Source organism: Lactuca sativa, chromosome 8 (genome assembly GCF_002870075.4).
Source record: "Lactuca sativa cultivar Salinas chromosome 8, Lsat_Salinas_v11, whole genome shotgun sequence".
Lineage (NCBI taxonomy): Eukaryota > Viridiplantae > Streptophyta > Magnoliopsida > Asterales > Asteraceae > Lactuca > Lactuca sativa.
Genome location: NC_056630.2, coordinates 15,513,153 through 15,534,194, shown reverse-complemented (window position 1 = coordinate 15,534,194; position 21,042 = coordinate 15,513,153). Strand labels below are relative to the sequence as shown.

General features: G+C 35.1%; 1 protein-coding gene across 2 annotated transcripts; it reads right to left on the bottom strand.

Annotated features, from left to right (window-relative positions):
• Positions 1-267: 267 nt before the first annotated feature.
• LOC111905886 (superoxide dismutase [Fe], chloroplastic) lies at positions 268-4,496 on the bottom strand. 2 transcript variants are annotated; one of them, XM_042897282.2, is made up of 7 exons: positions 4,448-4,496; positions 3,966-4,098; positions 3,695-3,848; positions 2,620-2,693; positions 2,490-2,516; positions 649-672; positions 268-567 (listed from the first exon to the last, which is right to left on the bottom strand). In XM_042897282.2, exons 2-7 carry the CDS (start codon positions 3,993-3,995, stop codon positions 442-444), a joined length of 435 nt encoding a protein of 144 aa, XP_042753216.1. In that variant the 5' UTR covers positions 3,996-4,098; positions 4,448-4,496; the 3' UTR covers positions 268-441. The 2 variants fall into 2 exon arrangements, with proteins under 2 accessions (XP_042753216.1, XP_042753217.1); XM_042897283.2 differs by lacking the exon at positions 4,448-4,496 and having other exon boundaries at positions 3,966-4,363.
• Positions 4,497-21,042: the final 16,546 nt, after the last annotated feature.

The window sequence follows — 21,042 nt, the reverse complement described above, 5'->3', positions numbered from 1 at the left end:
ATGTTACTTTTCTATTTAGGATCAATATGTAGGTTATTTTGACCTACTTAATGTGTCGGTTATAAATAATCTCATTTATTATTGTAACGATTTTGAGGTTATTAGTCTCGTATATAAGAAGATTAGATTGTAATGTTAAAGAGATCAAAATATTATAATAAAAAGTTTCTCCCGTTTTGGGTTCTCTTTATTTGTTTTCTTGAAAATATCTAGCTTTTATCGCTTCCATATTGCATGAGACGTGAAGGTTTGCAAAACCCGTCCTGCGTCACATTGATTTGAATTGTTCGATAACTTTTTCAAACTTGTAAGTTGTAATCCTCGATAAATATGATATCATACCATAATCCAACTTTAACAAAAGTTAAATAACCATACAGATACAAATATGGTGACACTAATTTATTGTTCAAAAGCTCCATTAGCTCAATAGCCTCCATTTCAATTGCTTTCAACTCCTTTTTTCTTCCCTATCATTAAAATTTTGGCTGCTTCAAGCCTCAAACTCACTGCTTCCCAAGACACAAGCTTATCCAAGAACACCGATACATAATCAGGCCTGCGGTTCTGTAAATAAAACAAATTCAGTTCACTGATAAACCCTTCATATATCATCCGATTAAGCGACTAAAAGGGACAAGTTCTTACCTGAAAGTCGAGGTAGTATGCATGCTGCAAGTAACAAGTAACACCATATTAGATTCAAAGTGAACGTGTCATAAAGATAGTTTTGTTTCTTTATGGGTTAATGACGTGCAATTGGTCCTTGTTGTTTTAATTTAATTTTACATAATGGATCCTTCAACTCGATATTTCTTTATAAAAAAACAAAATAATGATAACTATTATGCAAACATCGAGTTTAAGGATCCATTGTGTAAAATTAAAACAACAATAGACATGACTATGGGATATAAAAAGGGCGAAGCATGAAGCAGAATTCTACCATGTTTCTCATATATTAACTAACTCGTTGTAAGACTCGTGCACTACACGAGTTTATTAACAAAAGTTAAATATGAAGGTATAAACATTTAAGAGTTTGAATTTATAAAAAAAATAAGAATAATATTGAATTATTGAAATTTAAATGCTTATTTCTTTTTTAATTTAAACAAATATACTAAATAAACAAACAAAGGAAATAATTGCGCTTTAATTTAGAAAATTTGAAATTAGAAGGAAAGTTGTATTAATGAAATCGATATACATTTATTATAATTATTATATTTAAATACTATGTGAAATTAAAAAAAAAAAAAAAAAAACTCATAAAATGACATGTGGAAAAGGTTTATTTTAAAATAACCACAAAGTTACATGTGATAAAATGAATGAAAATGCGACATGTGACAAAAAAATTTATTTATTAGAGTAGATAATAAAAGACTATTTTTAAAGAATGGATCCACATTTGAATCTAAAATGGTCCATATGTGAATACAAATATACCCGACAATTTTATACACGAAATGGTTAACACGATATGTGTTTTAGAAATTCGTGTTAATACATATTTTGAAATTCATGTTTCGTGTTTTACACGTTCCAAACATGAATTTACATGTTCAAACATGTATAAGACATGAACCAAATTTGTGTCGACATGTGATACGTATAAACAAATTCATGCTGACATGTGACACGTATAAACAAATCTGTGTCTTACAAGTGAAACATCTATATTCATGTAAATTTGAGTCTTTTCGTGTTTTCGTGTAAAACAGTTAAAAACATATCTATTTGTGTCTTGTTAAGTGTCACACGAATTTGTTATGTGTCGTACACAAGAGACAAGAGACGTTTTACAATACATGTCGTGTAAATTCGTGTTTGACACGTATCCACAACACATATTGTCAGGTCTACAAGAAGCATTGTATGTGCATTTACATGTTGGTTAAATGTGAATCCATATTAAAAAAGGTCGAATCTTCTTCTTTCCCTTTATCTTTATTGAATTTCATTCTTCAATTATCTCGGATTGATTAAGTTAATAATTTTTTAGTAAAATGTTTTGATTTTAATTATATTTGTTAATATTTTTATGTGCTAACTTAATATTGATTTTATTTCTATTTAATTATATTGATGCTTTTTAAGGTAACTTATATTTATAATATCATATTAATTTTATTTCTAGTTTATAACATTGTTATTGCTCAGTTCCTAAATAAAAATTGGGTTTTAATAAATTTAGCAAAAACATTGTTTACATTCATTTATATTTTAAATGCTTAGTAAACAATCGAATAACTATTTTTATTGTTTACACAATAGACCCAGCCTTGGCCTTTAACTCTTTTTAGTTTTTTTAAAAAGAAGACGACTATTATGGGTTTAAGCAATAATGGTGTTTTTTACAAAAATATTAAGTTTTAGGGATCTATTAATTTCAAAGCAAACGACAAACGAAAATGACCAATTGTGTACATGGGCATAAATTTCATTTCTTTATAATGAAAGGGAAATAGGGAATCATGTGTTACCTCCCAAACATCAATGGTGAGAAGAGGCTACAAAATAGAAAAAAAAGAAACCAATTTATATTAGTTAATCCATGGTTACAAAAAAAAACAATAAAAATATAGTAATTATTATCTTTAGTTTTTAACTCACATGGTAGTCCAAAACAAGAGGATTAATTGCATTTGGGCTATTCACGACAACAAGCTTCTTCTCCTCCTCTTTGTCTAGAAAGAAACACAAGGGTAGAAATGTCAAAACTCATCAAAATTAACATGGATGCATTTTATTTTATTTTATTTCAACCTTTTTAGCTTTAACCTAACAAACCCTTACATACAAGCCAAGCCCAACCAGAACCGAACTGAGTAGTGGCAGCTGATTTCAACTCAGTGAGTACACTCTCAAACGAACCAAAGTCTCTGTTTATCAGGCCATCCCCAATGGAGATTTAATGGTGAGTTTAATGGGGAAAAAAGGAGTTCAATACATAAACCCACCATTGTGGGTGGAGTTCAATGAAGTGGGGTTTAATCCCCATTGAACGGTGGTATGCAATTTCCTTTTTTTTTTCTTTTTCTTTTTTAAACCATTTAACCAATAAAATTTTGTATTTAAATAATTACACCCTACATATATACACAATGTATATGTCATTATTTTCTTATTTATAATATTTGTAATTTACTTTAAGTTATATTGAATAATTTAAATCATCAAGGTAATTTATATTATAATATTCTAAAAAAAATATTTAAATCTTAAAAATATTTTAAAACAATAACATATACAACAATCGTTAATTAATAATTTACAATTTGTAACTTTTAATTTCTAATTAATGTAATATTATAGTTTTACAATATTATTTATAAAAAGATATAATTAAATGTTGATGTGGAAATTCATTAAACTCTTAAGAGTTTAATGTAGTGTAGAGTTTAATGGATAAAATGATATAGTTAGTGGAATGCTGATGTGGCAATCCATTAAACTCTTAAGAGTTCAATGCATTGGAGATGACCTCAGTTCTAAAAGTTCTCCAGATGGCTTTCCACCTCTATTAGGCTTCATAGTCTCCCAGAAAAATTCATGGTTCCATATCTGAAGAGTTTTAACAATTAATGGATTTACATTAAAAAATCTGACACCACTAAAAAAAATCAACAAATGGCATATACGACATACAATACTTGTGCAGCATTGTTGAAGGTTGGAAGAATATCACCTTTGTTGTATGAAGTCAAAATTATGCTTTCTAATGTCATTTTATTCAGTTCAGTTCCTTCTATTTGCTTGTTTAGGTTGTTCACATAAGATCTGTGGTGCTTTCCCCAATGATACTCTAATGTCTCTTTGCTCATATGTGGCTCAAGGGCATCCTACCACAGATGTATCATTATGTAACGCAGGAAATATATATATATATATATATATATATATATATATATATATATATATATATATATATATATATATATACAGGCGTACATATGTACCAGTGCAAAAGGAAGAGGCTTCAAATCCATGTTGGTTGTCGGCTGATATCGTCAGATGAACAGTGCAAAAGGAAGAGGCTTCAAATCCATGTTGGTTGTCGGCTGATATCGTCAGATGAACAGATCAACGTCTCTGTAACACAAATATTGTAGTTTTTCTTCAAACAGTTAGAAGATGAAGAAGATATATAACACTTAACAGAAAACTTGCATCTTTATTTGGAGCCAAAAAACGTTGGGACACGTGTAAACAAAAGTAATAAGTATCTGAAAGAGGTTGCTAGGGTTTTATCTGGATAATCCGTATGAAATCACAAACAAACCAGATAAAAATGATTTACTGACAAATATATTTCATCCAAACCCATGGTTACTTCCCCATAAACCCAAGAAATTTGAAATTTTATCCATGTTCAATCGTTTGATGCAGTTAGAATAACGAATTTGGAAGAAAAAGTCAAAGTCCCACAGTGACAACTTACATGCTCCTGTGGTCTTTATAAAAGTTCTGTGACAATCCACCAAATTCTACAATTTATGATATATATATATATATATATATATATATATATATATATATATATATATATATATATATATATATAGATGACTATGAGAAGATGTTGAAATGTCTCGGATGGGGGGTTGGTTGAGTTTTGTACTACATTAGTACAATGAGGCTAGTACGTACTATCAAAAAGCTTGTACCGGTCTATATATATATTTATCAATTTTACGTGTGTGGGCCCACATATGAGTGTGAATTGTCTTCAAAAATTGGTTATTGAATGTCGATTTCTTTCCAAAAAAATAGAAAATAAATATATTTTTAAGGTGGGTGTAAATTGGAATCTGATGCTACTTAAAGGTAACTACCTGGTTCATAACATATGAGCCATACAAATGGAGAGAGAATGGGATAGGAAGAGGATCCAACATGTTCATTCGTAACTTCCAGCATGCATGATTGTGGAAAAACTATACTTTGTGGGAAGCATGTCTTAAAGTGGGACACATTATTGAACAAGGAAGAAGGTTTGCCTTGGTTCACTGCGGGAAGATGCATTACATTGAAAATCTTTCAAGTCGATTAATTAAACATTTTCATGGCGCTTCAAGAATCGCAATTCAAAAATCCAAGTAACCTACCTTCACAAAACATATGGAGTGGTAATGATTTTGATTGTGAAATTGTAGAACGTAGATGCATCTAGAAGATCAGGGGGCTTAATGATTAATCTCACTTTGGGATACTCGTAGTTTTCAAAAAATTAGAGTTGTCAAAGATATGAATTTTGTAGCAGTTACATGTATAAAGGTATGGAAATATGAATCTCTGTATGCCAATTGCTTGTGTAACATTACAAATGAGAGCCTCTTATATCCAGAATATAATCACAGCTGTAGGTACTAAACTAGGAAAGGATACAGGTAAAATACAAGTGTATATGACCAATTATTTACAATATGAATCACAGTACATATATGAAAGATACGTGATATCTCATTCCTTAATACGCCCCCGCAAGATGGAGGATCCATCGGAGACTCCAATCTTGGAACGAAGTCTTAGAAAGGGAGCACGAGTGAGTGGTTTCGTTAAAGCATCAACCAGTTGGTCAAAGGTGTTGATGTGGCGAACAAGCAGGGATCCATCTGTGACTCTTTCTCGAACAAAATGATAGTCAAGTGCTACATGCATCATATGGGAGTGATAAATCGGGTTGGCATAGGAATAGGTAGCGCCAGTATTATCACAGTATAGAGTGGGCGAACACTTGGACTGAAGACCCAATTCGGATAGCAGATTTTGAACCCAGGCAATCTCAGAGGTTGCATTAGCAAGAGCTTTGTATTTTGCTTCGGTGGAGAAACGAGAGACAGATTTTTGACGAGCGGATCTCCACGAAATAATGTTGGAACCGAGGTAGAGAAGATAGACAGTAATTGATCGACCTCCACATTCAATACCTCCCCAGTCAGAGTCAGAGAATGTAGTGAGATCCATAGATGACCTGCGTTTGAGAAACAAACAATGGTGTATCGTACCTTTCAAGTACCTTAGAACACGTTTTAGGGAATGCCAATGAATCTCAGAAGGTGAATGCATGAATTTGGACAATTTGTTGACCGCAAAGGAAATATGCGGTCATGTAAACGTTAATTATTGCAGAGAGCCAACTAACCTTCGATTGATGGGTTTGAGCCATAAGAACTTTCCTATGTGCACATGCAAACCCTAATGCTTGGATCTAGGTTTCTCTAATTGAACATGCAATGTATCTAAGGCTTACAAAATAGATATAGTGTAAACAATTAAATCATATCATACGAAATCAGATCTAGAAGAATACCTTAAGTTGCTTGCTTGAAACTTCTTGTTCTTGGAGCTTAGAGTCACAATAAACACCAACTAGCAAGAGGATGATCTTGAGAGAGAGAGAGGAGGTGAGAAAGTCGGCTCTAGGGTTTCTTCCTTGCAAGAATGGCCGATTTCCCTCACTCATGGGGTCTATTTATACTATGAGCTACTAGGGTTACACCCTTAACCCTAATTGAATAACTTAGGCCCTAAGCAATCCAAAGATCCTCCTAGATATGATGCTTGGACAATTTTAAGATATCCAAACCCTAAAATCCGTCCACCCTAATATCAATAATGATACATAGCCCAAAACACAACTATCATACATTTGATAGTTTATGCCCCTTTATTCAATTAACCTCTTTAAGTCACCAAATTAATTCTCAAATAATTTATGACTTATATAAATCAAATAATATTATTATTCCTTTAATATATTACTCTCATAATATATTAACAATAATATCTCTTCTCTCTTTACAAATCGCCCTGTCAAGTTGCTATTGTGAAGGCAACCCAAAAGGACCATGCACAACCGGGTCAAGTACTTACCAAATATAGTTACAGCCTTAGACACTAATCCAACATCAATATGGTGTGGGATCAACTCTAGCAGAGCCGTCTTGTAGCTTGAGAGAGACTGAAGGGTTGAGAGGGGTGGCTACTTCTTTTGCTCCATCCATGTGAAATAGAGTTAAGAGGTTCTGGATATGGCGATGTTGAGACAAGAAAAGGCCGGTGTTAGTAGGTATGACTTCGACTCCAAGAAAATGGTGGAGGGGACCAAGGTCTTTGATAGAGAACCAGTTGGCTAGGTTGGTAACAAAGGTATCTAGAAAGGAAGGGTTATTGCCCATAAGAACAAAGTCATCAACATACACAAGAAGGTAACTGAGGATCTTATTGTGATTGTAGATAAAAAGGGACGGGTCTACTTCAGATCCGCGATAGCCAACAGAGAGTAGAAAGGTGGTGAGTTCATTGTACCAGGCTCTTGGCGCTTGTTTGAGGCCATACAATGATTTTTTGAGTTTGCAGATGTGATTGGGGAATTGCGGATGGATAAAGCCCGGGGGTTGTGACATGAAGACTTCTTCTTGAAGAGTGCCATTGAGAAATGCATTGTTGATGTCCAATTGACGGAGTGGCCAATTTTGAGAGAGAGAGAGCAATGCATAATACTGTACGAATGGTGACTGGCTTGGTGACAAGGCTGAAGGTATCGAAGCAATCTTTTCCATATTGTTGGTGAAAGCCTTTTGCGACTAGGCGAGCTTTATATTTGGCAATGGTTGTTGGGTTTTGAGCATTCTAACACTCCTAAGTGTACATGCAACCCTAAATACCTTGGATCTATGTTTTCTCTATTATACATGCAAATAAGAACTTCCAAGGTATTATCCTAATCTAGCATACAAAAACAATGAATGTAACAAGATAGAATACATACCTCTTGATGTAGAAAGTCTTCATGAAGCTTGAGTGCCTAGCCCCAATAGTGTGGAAGCCTCAAATGGAATCACAATCACCAAAACACTTAGAATAACTTGAGAGAATTCTACAACTCATGAAATCGGCTAGCCCTTTTACTTCACACACTAGTGACCGATTTTAGTCAAGAATAAGATGCTTATATAGTTAGGGTTACACCATGTAAACCCTAATTGACATGGCCTTTCATTTCCATGATCCATGGGTACAAATACACCATGGAGCATCCATGGACCATCCTATGGGTTTTAGCCCAACTTGATTATCCATGGAGCATTAGCCCACTATACAAGTATGGATGATTTACACAATCAACCCATATATTTAATTAGTCTTCTTTTGATCACTTAATTAATCCTAGATTAATTCTTGATCAATACTAATTAAATAATCTTATTATTCTTATTATTAATATACTAGAACTTATAATATATTAATAACCATAAGTGTCTTATTTCTCTCATTATAGTCTATCCAAGTGCATGATGGTATGCAACCCAAATGGACCATGCCGGGTCGGGTCAAGTATTACCAATTATAGTTATGGACTTAGACATTAATCCAACAGTCTCCCACTTGGATAAGTCTAAAACTATTATTGCGTATGACTTCAGGAACCAACTGGCAATCGTAGCTCTCAAAAGCTTCTGTCGAACTCTGACCTTGTAGATGAACTCTGACCTTTGTCAATGACTTGTCCATTAGATAAGGGATCATATATTCCTCCATTCTAGATATCATATGGACTGAGACATGGATTATAATCATTCTCTCTGTCTATTTGTTGTTTCCCGATTTCCGATTTATGACGACTGACTAATTGAACAAATCAAATCAGTCCTGGCCCGGCCGAGCACTTCCATTTGTCATCATCAAATCATCGAGGGGCCCACAGATATTGCTTTTATCCCGAAGGTAAAAGGAATGGATAAACTTCGACTCATATGGCTTGTTCTACTACTTGTTGAATCATACACAAAGGCACGTTTTATAGCACCGAGTTACCAAATGCGTTTTCGTGCAATCAAGGTACAACCAACTCATAGTAACAACTCATATCTCTAGGTTTGAAGAATATAAGATATTATCGTCTCATGATCACTCGTGATAAAATCCATGAAGTGATTCCAATGAGCGCAGGTTGAATCCAATACTCAGAACTTATGAGCACTCATGAGTGTTGTAGCCCTTTGTCCAACACCTTAGACCTCTACAAGCCAACCCATGACAGTCTTAATTCATATCTACTTCCAACATATGACCGACTGTGGATGGTTTGAATAACTTAGTCATTCCGGAAGAATAACCCAGTTTATTCGGGAAGTCAAAACATGCAAAGTGAAACACAATAATAATTGAATCCAATATGGTATCAAAACCTATGAACATAAATAAAACACCTTTTATTTATCACCATATGATTGCACATTATTCATTGTATACTGTTTCAGCTATTAACTTTATTCTTGAATTTAAAACAATAGTTGTCCCATGCTCCAAGCATGTACACTATGTTTTTCTAAACACTAGTCATGCCACAAACCAAGTATGCATACTATGTTTGTCTATGATCTTTACCTTGTGAACTAGATCAATTGAACATAACTTCAATGATTCTCTTTTCACACTCCCAAATCCTTACTGCAAATGCAAGAATTCCAAATTCATGTCATTTACTGAAATCTGTTAGATTCTAAACTTATATGCATTGAACCTCTTGTAATGATTATGCACAAAGTCATAAGGACTTGACAACAACCATTACAGACCATTCCAAAGGAGATCAGCTCCTTGGGAACATCCTTCTTGCATTAAGTTTCCTAATCTTAAACAGATTGAAAAATTCTAACTTTGAAACATTTCCAGATTCCATTTTGACTATCACTTCTGAACAAGATTTGCCTCCTTACAGATTATGTCAATATGGTCCTTCCAGAATTATCACTATACTTCCAACTGTCCTTGAGCAACCAATCTTTGGTAAACCTTAGATTGTCCTCGACAATTGTTTAATCCTTTTAGTCATATCCAGTTCTAAACCTTTTCCCTTCTTAATGCCCCAGGAATTTGGAAATTTTTAGAAAGGATGAATATAGCACATGTAATCGATCCTATATCCGAAGTATATGGGAATCGATTCATGATGTCTCACATAAAGACTAAACCAGTCTTTTGCTATAACATTTCCATTTCAATTTGCCAAGTTCTCATAATTCAGATTATGAAAAGGGATGTCGTAATCATAATCGAATTTTAGAACGCAAATAATGGACTCATATACAAAATTTCCTTATGTTGAGCCATTCCAACATGAAATTCATATATATCCTTGACTAAATGATTAAAACCTCACGATCTAAGCTTATAGATTTGAGATGAAGTATAATTTTCTCTCCCTTAATTATAGCAAAACAACTTTTTCCCAATTGAAACTTTTGTTTTCTATAATTAACATTGCTAACTTGCAATACTTATCATAATTATCATGCTCCCACTAACATGATGATTATTAGCATAACACTTATGCTCCCACTAGCTTTGACATGTACTCAGAAATCAGCTGACTTTCTTACCAAAGTTCATATTTCTGATACTAGATTGTTTTGATAAAACTTAATCAAAAGCATACACCTTCCCTTAGATATCACACTTGTGTGTCTAAACAATTATGAAGAGGGATGCCGTAATCATAATGGTTAGACCTTTTTGCTACTTCTCACAAGTCCAGGTTAGTATGCCGGTAAACCACACACGCTCCACTAACGACTTTGAGAATGCAAATATCACAATTGCTATCTAGCTAAATCTACTTAGTGAAAGTGTTTCCTCGCCATCATTTTCATGAATCGGAGAGAAACCTTATGACACTTAGATGTAATGGTGTATGTGTTCTTATCCATGTGAATTGTCAAAACCATAGACACAAGACAAGGATAATGACAAATACAAATTCATATGGACTGAACTCAATCTGCCATTGCTTCCAAGAAGTTGTGCAACAAATTGAGAACTCTAAGAACTCATATGCAAAGCCAACTTCAACTGGAATGGGCACAGAATATGTCAACACGATAGATTATAAACCTCAAGTCGTGTGCTAGTGAAGAACTTCAGGTTTATTCTTGATTAGTTCTTGAGACTTTCAAGACCTTTAAGACTCCCACTGTCCTCTTGACATATAAGACTCCCTTGTCAAACATCCAAGAGATAGTGCGGATTCTAATCAAGACAAACACTTCACACAATTGGCCTTAGTTGGTCTTTGTTTTATCCAAAACATCACAACTTACCAATTTCAAATGTACAAGAGTTTTAAACCTTCTTTAAGACATGTCACTCAAGTTACAATCTTAGAGTATAACTCTAAGAATTGTTTTTGGAACGAAGTATGAATCATCTTCTTGATTTAACCACTTCAACAATTCAAGTTCCTCTTCTTAGCTATAAGAAGGCTCTTAGAGGATGAATTGTGATAAGGTCTCTAAATCATTAAGATGATCACAAAACTGATACGAAAGTACTCTCCCGTCTTTTTAGATTTGAGAAATTTTTATCCTTCTGCCTAATTTGATTCTTCTTATTCGCTCTGCCATACATTGGAACTTTTCCAATGTCTCAGAATTACACTTAAGCTTGTAAGTATAACCATATTTACTGAGCTATAGTAAATTATGACGAATAATCTTATCGATCTTTTGTGGTGGACTTAATCAGTGCACAAGACTGTGTACTCGATCCCTTAGTCCTTCACTTGACTCACACATCCATGTGAACAAGTAATTAGTCTTAATTTTCCAATACTTGAAAGTTCTCATTCATCATGCTATATAACTTGCATGATTCCAAGTTCCGGTCCAATTGAAACTTAGGTGATGAGAATCTTTCCTTATTTGGTAAATTTAGACATTACCACAAATGAAAGAATCAATTTCATACTTCCACTCTTGCTATTAATGGAATCTTATAAGCAACAAAAATTTCCACAGATGCCATTGTAAGGATATTTTAAAATAAATAAAATCAAAAACTTTCCTTTTATTTTAAAAACTTTGCGGAAGAACTTGTCCTTACAATCCATATGAAAACTTGTTGTTATCTATTCCTAAGAAATATCTCATAACTCCTAAGAAGTAGCTCAAGAATCCGATCTTCAAACTATGCGATAGAAATCCATCTACGCCATCAGATTCAACATATTCTTTCTTTAAGTTTCTTCACTTTTCTTTGATTCTTAAAACATCACCATGTGACCCAGTCACATCATGTATCAGGAATCTCAGAATAGAAACTTAGCAGAGTTAGATAGTGGAATTTACCTGAAGTAGAGTCAAACTTATTGACGTTAACATCCTTAGGTAAATTTGGCAGCTTCGCAACCAATGCCCCTTCCTTTGGCAATATAAACATATGGACCCTTTGATAATGGTACAAGGGACTATCACAGACTTAGCTTTTCTCTTTACCATTTGGTCAACCGAGTTGACTCTGGCCGATCCCTTTACCATTGGGAAGAGAATGCTTTTCTGGATTTCCTGTGTCACTATTGTCAATGTCCATCAAGTTTTAAGGAAGTTGATCTTAACAAATAGATAATATCATTAAGGGTCTTGTCATAGTCTGTTTCATAAGTGTCCCAAAGGAACTCACTATGTGACTTAGAAAGTGATTGAACCACCAACTTTCTCAAGACTTTGACACCCAACTCTCCCGGCTTGTCAATATGTGACTACATCTCCAAGATGTGATCACACCTAGACCTTGCCTTGCCAATAGGGCTTGAGTGACCTTGAACTTGTGGGTTAAAGAGAATAATTGGATGAGGTGAAAGAAGTATGATTTCCATGGGACATCATCTTCATTTAGGAAAGCTTGTTTCAAGAGATTTAGGAAGATCATAAATGTCTAAACCAGACATCTTTTGGGAGATATTCAAGATAGTTGATCTTAAGTCCTTAATATAACACCCAATATGAAATATTAAGGCTAGGACCCAACAAACTATTTTATAACTTAGAAGAGGTATGCCGTAATCCAAGCTATAAAGTATTTGAAGGTAGGTGAATGACGATTCACCAATTTCCACCAAGATAAACGAAATGTATTATTAGGTTTTAATTGGTTTTGAAACTCCTAGATCTTTGAGATTCATTGAACTGTTCAATGGCATGTTTCAATCTCGAGTGTGCCCTTCAGGTTTTGTGACTGGGATGCCGAGGATCACAAAACAAGGTGTGAAGTAACCATGCAAATTACTTGGTACCCTTAAGTGTTTACCCCTTAATCGATGTGCCGGTTAACCACACACACTCCATCGATACTATGATAAACATTAAGTTACCCTTTACCTACCTTGTTAAATACGAGTTAGTGTGCCGGTTAACCACACACGCTCCACTAACCGACTTAAACAAAGTGCAAAGTGTAATTTCATGGATTAGCACCTTATTCACATTTTCCTAAGTAACTAAGATTGGGTATTATTAAGAGTTTAGTTACTTAGTATTTATCATTAATACTTTTAATGAAGGGAGAATTATAGTCTTGTCAAACCCGTTCGGCTAACGACCCTCCACCGGCCAAGCAAGTGGTGGGTGAGAGTGAACACCCATTAAGTTGCCATTTTATAGGCAACAACCTTATACCCACCTTATAGACCGGCTTCGTGAATGAGGCGTACTAGCGGTAAGACTGACTTTACTCTTATACATACACACACACACACACACACACACATATATATATATATATATATATATATATATTATTAACTTATAATATTATAAAGTATAAGGGTTGAATTTTAACTTTTAAAATTCTAAGGGCTAACTTGGAATTAAAGTATTCATAAGTGAAAACTTTTCAAATTCCAAAACTTGAGGGCAAGTTTTGAAACTATTCAAAACTAATTAATTCCATAACTTATGTGTTTAAAGTAGTTTTAATCCAAAAACTCTTCAAGTTCCATAACTTGAGGACAAGTTATGGAAGACTTTAAACTAATAAAAGAATTAACTTTTCTTTATTTTATAACTTATAGAATTAATTAAGGTTACACCTTTATTTTATTTTATTTTATTTTATTAAATGAAGAGACTCTTGGTCCTCCATAACTTGAGGACAAGTTATGGAGTCATAAAACCATTTAATTAGAACTAGACTCTTCATTTTTGTAACCTTTGCCAATTTTTATGAGTTTTATGATTCTTAAATGTGACTTTTCATATAACTTGAGGACAAGTTACAAAAACACATTTTAGAATCAATTCTTAGATTAATTTGGATTAAAACCAACTATTTCACTCAATTTTTCTATTAATCTAAGCAACTCATAAAACAAGGTAACACAAATTTTTTTTGGTGATCCATAACTTATTCTTAAGTTATGGAATCCTTTAAAACATTAACACCAAATTTTGTAACTCCATAAAAACTTTGAATCAATTTTTTTTTAAAACCTTTTCATATCCATAACTTATGGAGGTTTCAAAAAATAAAACTCTTTAGATCAAACTTTTAAAACTAATAAAATAATCATATCATTTTATCTTTTATTAAATTTGACCTAATTCAACTCATAAAGCAAATTATTCAAATTTTACAAATAATTAGTTTTTCACAAGAACAAGTAATTATCTTAAAATTTGACAAACTTCATGCTTTTTTTTTCAACTTTGAAAATAAAATATTTGCATCAATATAACAGAAAACAACCCGTGGCTCTGATACCACTGTTGGGTTTTGAGCATTCTAACACTCCTAAGTGTACATGCAACCCTAAATACCTTGGATCTATGTTTTCTCTATTATACATGCAAATAAGAACTTCCAAGGTATTATCCTAATCTAGCATACAAAAACAATGAATGTAACAAGATAGAATACATACCTCTTGATGTAGAAAGTCTTCATGAAGCTTGAGTGCCTAGCCCCAATAGTGTGGAAGCCTTAAATGGAATCACAATCACCAAAACACTTAGAATAACTTGAGAGAATTCTACAACTCATGAAATCGGCTAGCCCTTTTACTTCACACACTAGTGACCGATTTTAGTCAAGAATAAGATGCTTATATAGTTAGGGTTACACCATGTAAACCCTAATTGACATGGCCTTTCATTTCCATGATCCATGGGTACAAATACACCATGGAGCATCCATGGACCATCCTATGGGTTTTAGCCCAACTTGATTATCCATGGAGCATTAGCCCACTATACAAGTATGGATGATTTACACAATCAACCCATATATTTAATTAGTCTTCTTTTGATCACTTAATTAATCCTAGATTAATTCTTGATCAATACTAATTAAATAATCTTATTATTCTTATTATTAATATACTAGAACTTATAATATATTAATAACCATAAGTGTCTTATTTCTCTCATTATAGTCTATCCAAGTGCATGATGGTATGCAACCCAAATGGACCATGTCGGGTCGGGTCAAGTCTTACCAATTATAGTTATGGACTTAGACATTAATCCAACAATGGTACCATCAGGGTTTCGTTGATGTGAAAGATCTATTTGCATCCAATGGGTGAGTGAGTAGCCTTAGGAACGAGTTCCCAAGTGCCATTAGTGAGTAAGGCATTGAATTCTTTGTCCGTTGCTTGACGCCAATGAGGGTGTTTGAGAGCCTGATGGTGAGTTGTTGGTTCAATGGTGGGAGGTAATGGGTGTAGTGTGGTTGTGTTTACAAATGAGGAGTTGTAGTATTTGGGGTTTTGTTTGCGTGGGCGAGTTGGAGGGAGTGGAGGCGGTGGTGGTGGTGGTGGTGAGGGTGTAACTTGCGGTGATTGTGGAGATTATGGGGGGGGGGGGTGGAAGGCGATGGTATAGTTGAAGAGGTGGTAGATTGTGGAGATTGTGCGGAGGGTGATGAGTGTTGGGTGTCATGGGATGATGTGGACAGTGGTTCGGCGGGTTGTGGTTGCGGGATAATTGGTGGAGGTGGCATAGCTGATGTGTTGAAGGTGGTTGATGGAGGTGGAGTGTTTGTGACAATCAAAGTTAGTGGTGATGGGGTAAGGAATATGTCTGGTGTGGGTAGGGGGTTTTCACATTGTAGTTGATGAGAGGGAAATTGGTCTGGAATAAACTCCACATGACAAGAGTGATACATGCACTTTGTTTCGAGGTCATAGCATTTGAATGCCGACTTTGAAGATAAGTAACCAAGAAATAGGCATGGTGTAGACTTGGGTTGGATTTTGGATGTGGTGTAGGGCTTCAACCATGGATAACAGAGACATCCAAAGGGTTTTAACTTTGTGTAGTTTGGTGGCTGATGGAATAGGCATTTATAGGGGGATTTATCATTGAGTATGGGAGTAGGAAGGCGATTGATAAGGTAGAATGCAGTTTGAAATGCATGAGACCAGTATGTGAGAGGTAGATTGGCATAATGAAGGAGAACTAGGCCAGTCTCAACAATATGTATGTGTCTACGTTCAGCTATACCATTTTGTTCTGGGGTATGTGGTGGGGTGGTGTAGTGTGATATGCCATGAGCTTGAAGAATGGGGAGAAGACCTAGATATTCACCGTCATTGTCACTAAACAGAGAAACTATAGGTTGTGGGAAGTATTTTTTGACAAGAAGTTTGAATAGAGGGAATAATTGGACTACATCACTTTTTCGTTTCATGGGGTATATCCAAACATATTTCGTGAAATAGTCGACAAAAATAACATAATAAGTGAAACCATCAATTGATTTTTGAACTGGTCCCCAAACATCAAAGTAAATAAGTTGAAGCGGATGAGTAGCACTAAAGGAGTTTGGACCAAAGGGTAATTTATGGCTTTTATTAATAGAACAAGACGGACAATGAACATTTGGTGCAATTTTTGAACCTAAGCCTAACTTTGAAACAATAGACTTGAAAACTTTAGCAGATGGATGACCAAGTTTGTGGTGGAGACTAAGACGAGTGTGCTTGAAGGTGGCATGAACTTGAAGTCTAGGCGACGGACGAGTGTGGTATACCCCTTCAGTTCTCTCTCCTCGCATTAGACGTGCCCCTGTGCATAGATCCTTCACAAAAAAGTGAGATGGAAAGAATTCCACCGAAACATGGTTAGTATCACATAAGTGGCCAACTGAAACAAGATTTCGATGTAATCGTGGGACATGTAAAACATTAGATAGTAATAGTTGTTTGTGAGCAATGTTGATATATGTGTTATAAATGTTAGAGATGGGTAGTATTGTACCATCCCCAAGAACAATTTCATTTAGGCCACCGTATTCGGATACACTGTGAAGATTGTGGCGATCGGATGTGACATGATTAGAGGCCCCTGTGTCAAATAACCAGGATGGTGATGCTGGAGAGGAGGTGGTCACGTTTGCTACTGGTGTGGAGTTTTTTTCTTGATGGACATTGTTTTCTTTTAGGAAGCGAGCTAGCTTGCGACAGTCACGTGCTAGATGACCCGGTATGTTGCAGTACTGGCATAATTCATTAGTTTTGTTGGTGCGGTTGTTGTTAGTGTTTGACCATTGGGATTAGTTTCGGTGAGCACCTATGTGGGTCCCTGATTGATAGGGTCTGTTGTTGTTTCTGGTGAATGAGTTTGGATTGCGATTGGTGGACCCATGTTGGCGAGTTGTGAAGTTCATGGTTGTGGGGATGGATTCAAGAGTGGGTGATGTTTTTTTAATGGTTCGACAGTTCGTTCGTTCATAGTCTGTGAGTTTGTCAAATAGTTCAGGGTAAGAGATGGGATTTTCTCGCACCTTGAGAGCTACAGTAATAGTGTTGTAATCATCTCCCAGTTGGGAGAGAATGTGAATCATAAGATCTTCCTCTGAGATTGGACTTTGAGCAAGGGCTAGGGCATCAACAATAGATCGCATTTCATGTAGAAATTCAGTGACAGATCGAGTACCTTTAGGGTTTGTAGCGAGTTTTGATTTCAGAGAGATGATGCGAGACCTTGAGGCGGAGGCAAAACTTGAGTGAAGTCGTTCCCATGCTTGACGTGCTGTAGATGCAGAGGAGATGATGGGTTTGATGGAATCAGAGAAGCTTCATAAGATTGCACTGAAGATCATTTAATCTTGACGATACCAGGGACGGTATTCTGGATTGGGAATGGGTTTGCCCTCTTTGTCCTTGATTGTTTCTGAGGGTTTGTTGGATTTGCCAATGATATGGTCTTCAAGATCAAGACTGATGAGTGTTGATTCGACTTGTTTGCACCACACTGGGTAATTATTGGGGGTAAGTTTTGTGGTTAAGTGAGTGGCAGCAGTGATTTGTGATTGTTTGTTGGCCATTGAAGAACCCTAATTGGGATGAAGAAGAGTGGTTGGATCGAAGGACTCGTGAGAGCTAGGAATGCTCTGATACCATATAAAGGTATGAAAATATGAATCTCTGTATACCAATTGTTTGTGTAACATTACAAATGAGAGCCTCTTATATCCAGAATATAATCACAGCTCTAGGTACTTGTCACACCCCAAAACCAAGAACGGCGGAAACGTTCTGGGGCGGAGGACGTCTTGTACAGTATCACAACAATGTAAAGTAGTAAACAAGCAACAACGTCATCCATTGCATTAATAATATAATTATTATACAAGTGTGTTCTGACAAATTTTGATAAACACTAAAGCATAAATCAAAATGAAAGATGAGTCTTGAACAAGCTCCATCTTCCCTAATCCTTGCATCAGTACCTGTCTATGATGACCTGAGGATACAAGTAATTTTGAAAGCGAGTATCAGCTTTAAAGCTGGTGAGATCATAAGTATTTTAGTGGCTTAATTTGTATGTAAGAATTTGTAAGTTTATGAACTGTAAGTATGGAAAATGTATATGAACTGTAAGTATAAAAATGTTTGTAAAACAACTGTAAACGTTTAAAAACCCTAGAAATCCCTATGATTCCTACTTTATATAAAGGTGTCTTCTACCAAGACTTAACTGTTCTAAATGTTCGTTTCTTGTAAATGTGTGTAATTTTCCCAAGTGTAACTATCATTATCAAAATATAGTTTTTACATTAAATGTTTAAGTGAAATGATCACTAAATATATGAAAAGGGGAAATTAATGTAGTACTGTAGTGTTGTATTATAGGAACTACTGCTGTACTAACTACCTTAAACCGGATTTATATTAAGGCATCATGTGATTGATTGCACCATACTATTGACTGGTAACAACGACATACGAATGGTCGTAAAACGGAATGACGTTTGGCACCCGCAGACCTACAGGTCCGGCTGTAGCTAGCAGCAAGGTGTAGGATAGTCAATCCAGTATAGATCTATACGCAAACTCACGCTCTCCCTTCAAGAGACCCTGGCTACAACTCGGGCCATGACATTTAAGTCATGCTCCGATTCATATCACAATAATTAACGTATTCATGTATATGTAATGTAATGAACTGTTCTAGTATAGTTGTAAATGTTCTCTCTCTAGTATAGTAATGTACTGTAATGTACTAGCTGTAATGTACGTGCTCTCTACCTAGCAAGTATAGTAATGTATTGTAATGTACTAGCTGAAATGTACGTGCTCTCTACCTAGCAAGTATAGAATCATGAATGAACTGACTCATTGTATGATATCGCATTCTAGTAATAGTTCTAGTATCTTCCTAAACTACCCATATGGTAGTTTACTAGTAATCTAACTGGTACGTATGGACATGGATGTATACCCTTGCTACCCAAGGGCATTGGATGAACTGGAAGGACCTTTTATGACTATATATGTACACATGATATATAACTAATATTTAAACGACCTTCAGACGAGTACCCGATATCCTATCAGACCACATCCAAATCGAGGAAAACGAAACAAGGTGGATAGCCTTCCTAAGTCTTTTAAACATTACTTATATAACTATACATATAGAGGCATGCAATTTATAATATAAAAGTATAAAATAAGTTTTGTAAAACCTATGAACATAATCATTATCTAAGAAAAGATCGACTTGATGTCGATCTATAAAACGGTTTGAAGGCATGGGTTTGATAAAATAGTTTAAGTATAATGAAACATTTGTTTGAAACACAATTGTAAATAAGTTTGAAATAAAACATACAGAGTAAAATGTACAGTGTAATAAGGAGTTTTAAACATATAAAATGTTTATGAACATCATTTGAAGGAAATTGTTTAGTAAAACGACTAATGAGTGGTAAATCATTTAAATGCTGCTTATTAATCACATGTGATTGATATAATAAGTAGCATGATTCTACTTGTATCCCCCCCATAAAACATTTAAAAATAGTTTATGAACATCATTTGAAGGAAACTGTTCTGACAAATTTGAAGGAAACTGTTCTGACAAATTTTGATAAACACATCCAAATCGAGGAAAACTCACCTGTTGTGGGTGATACGGATGAACTGAAGAGGTAGGACTGCTAGGTGTCAAGTGGAAACTTTAGACACACACAATGATCCTAATTACATATGAAGACATATGTATATAAACAATTAGTGATTAAAACACTAATTATACAAGTATAAGCATTTTAATGCGAGGAAAACACTTTTGGTCAAGTGCTAGGAGGCTAATGGGTTGCGACAAAGGAGTGCAAGACCTCGAATGGGAGTTTATGGTCAAATGACCACATGTTTTGGAGTTTACGTCCCAGAGGAATAAACTCCTGGCCGTAAACTCACAATAAGGTCTCTAAATGAAGCTTAGAATTAATACAACTCTAGTGGTGAATTGTTCCAAGGCTTAAACAATTGATTGGGCTTCCTATTGACTCCATTGAGGAGTTCACGGCCCTGGGACCATATCCCATGGAGATTACGGCCGTAATATCCCTTGGGGGAAGGTTTATGGTGTTTTCAAGTCCCTAAATTATCAAGGAATGCATTAAGGCAATTGTCCAAGGCTTTAGGAGGATTTATGGCACCATTTGGCACCATTTATTGGAGTTCACGGCCCTGGAACGTCTTGGGCCGTGAACACCCTTTTCTTAGTGTTTTAATGGTGTTTGCTAATCCTAAACTCATTAGGGTACATGTCTAAATTCAAGCCTAAGCCTTAGGAAGTGTTTGTGGCATCAAAACACCACTAACTAAAGTTTTCGGCCCATGAACCTTTTGGCCATGTGTTTGCAGCCGTGAACACCCATAGGTGTTGGTATTTTGATTGTTTTGGGTCCTAGATACATTACGGTAATGTGCTATGCTAGTCTCTTGGCTTAATGAAGGTATTT

Bases quoted from the DNA above. Each gene is read 5' to 3' on its own strand.
- LOC111905886 (XM_042897282.2), bottom strand. From the start codon at position 3,995: ATGGATTTGAAGCCTCTTCCTTTTGCACTG. The intron at 2,694-3,694 runs GTGATATTCTTC...GTTTCTTTCTAG, and splicing joins TTTGACTTCATACAACAAAG to ACAAAGAGGAGGAGAAGAAG. The intron at 568-648 runs GTAAGAACTTGT...TTTTATTTACAG, and splicing joins CATACTACCTCGACTTTCAG to AACCGCAGGCCTGATTATGT.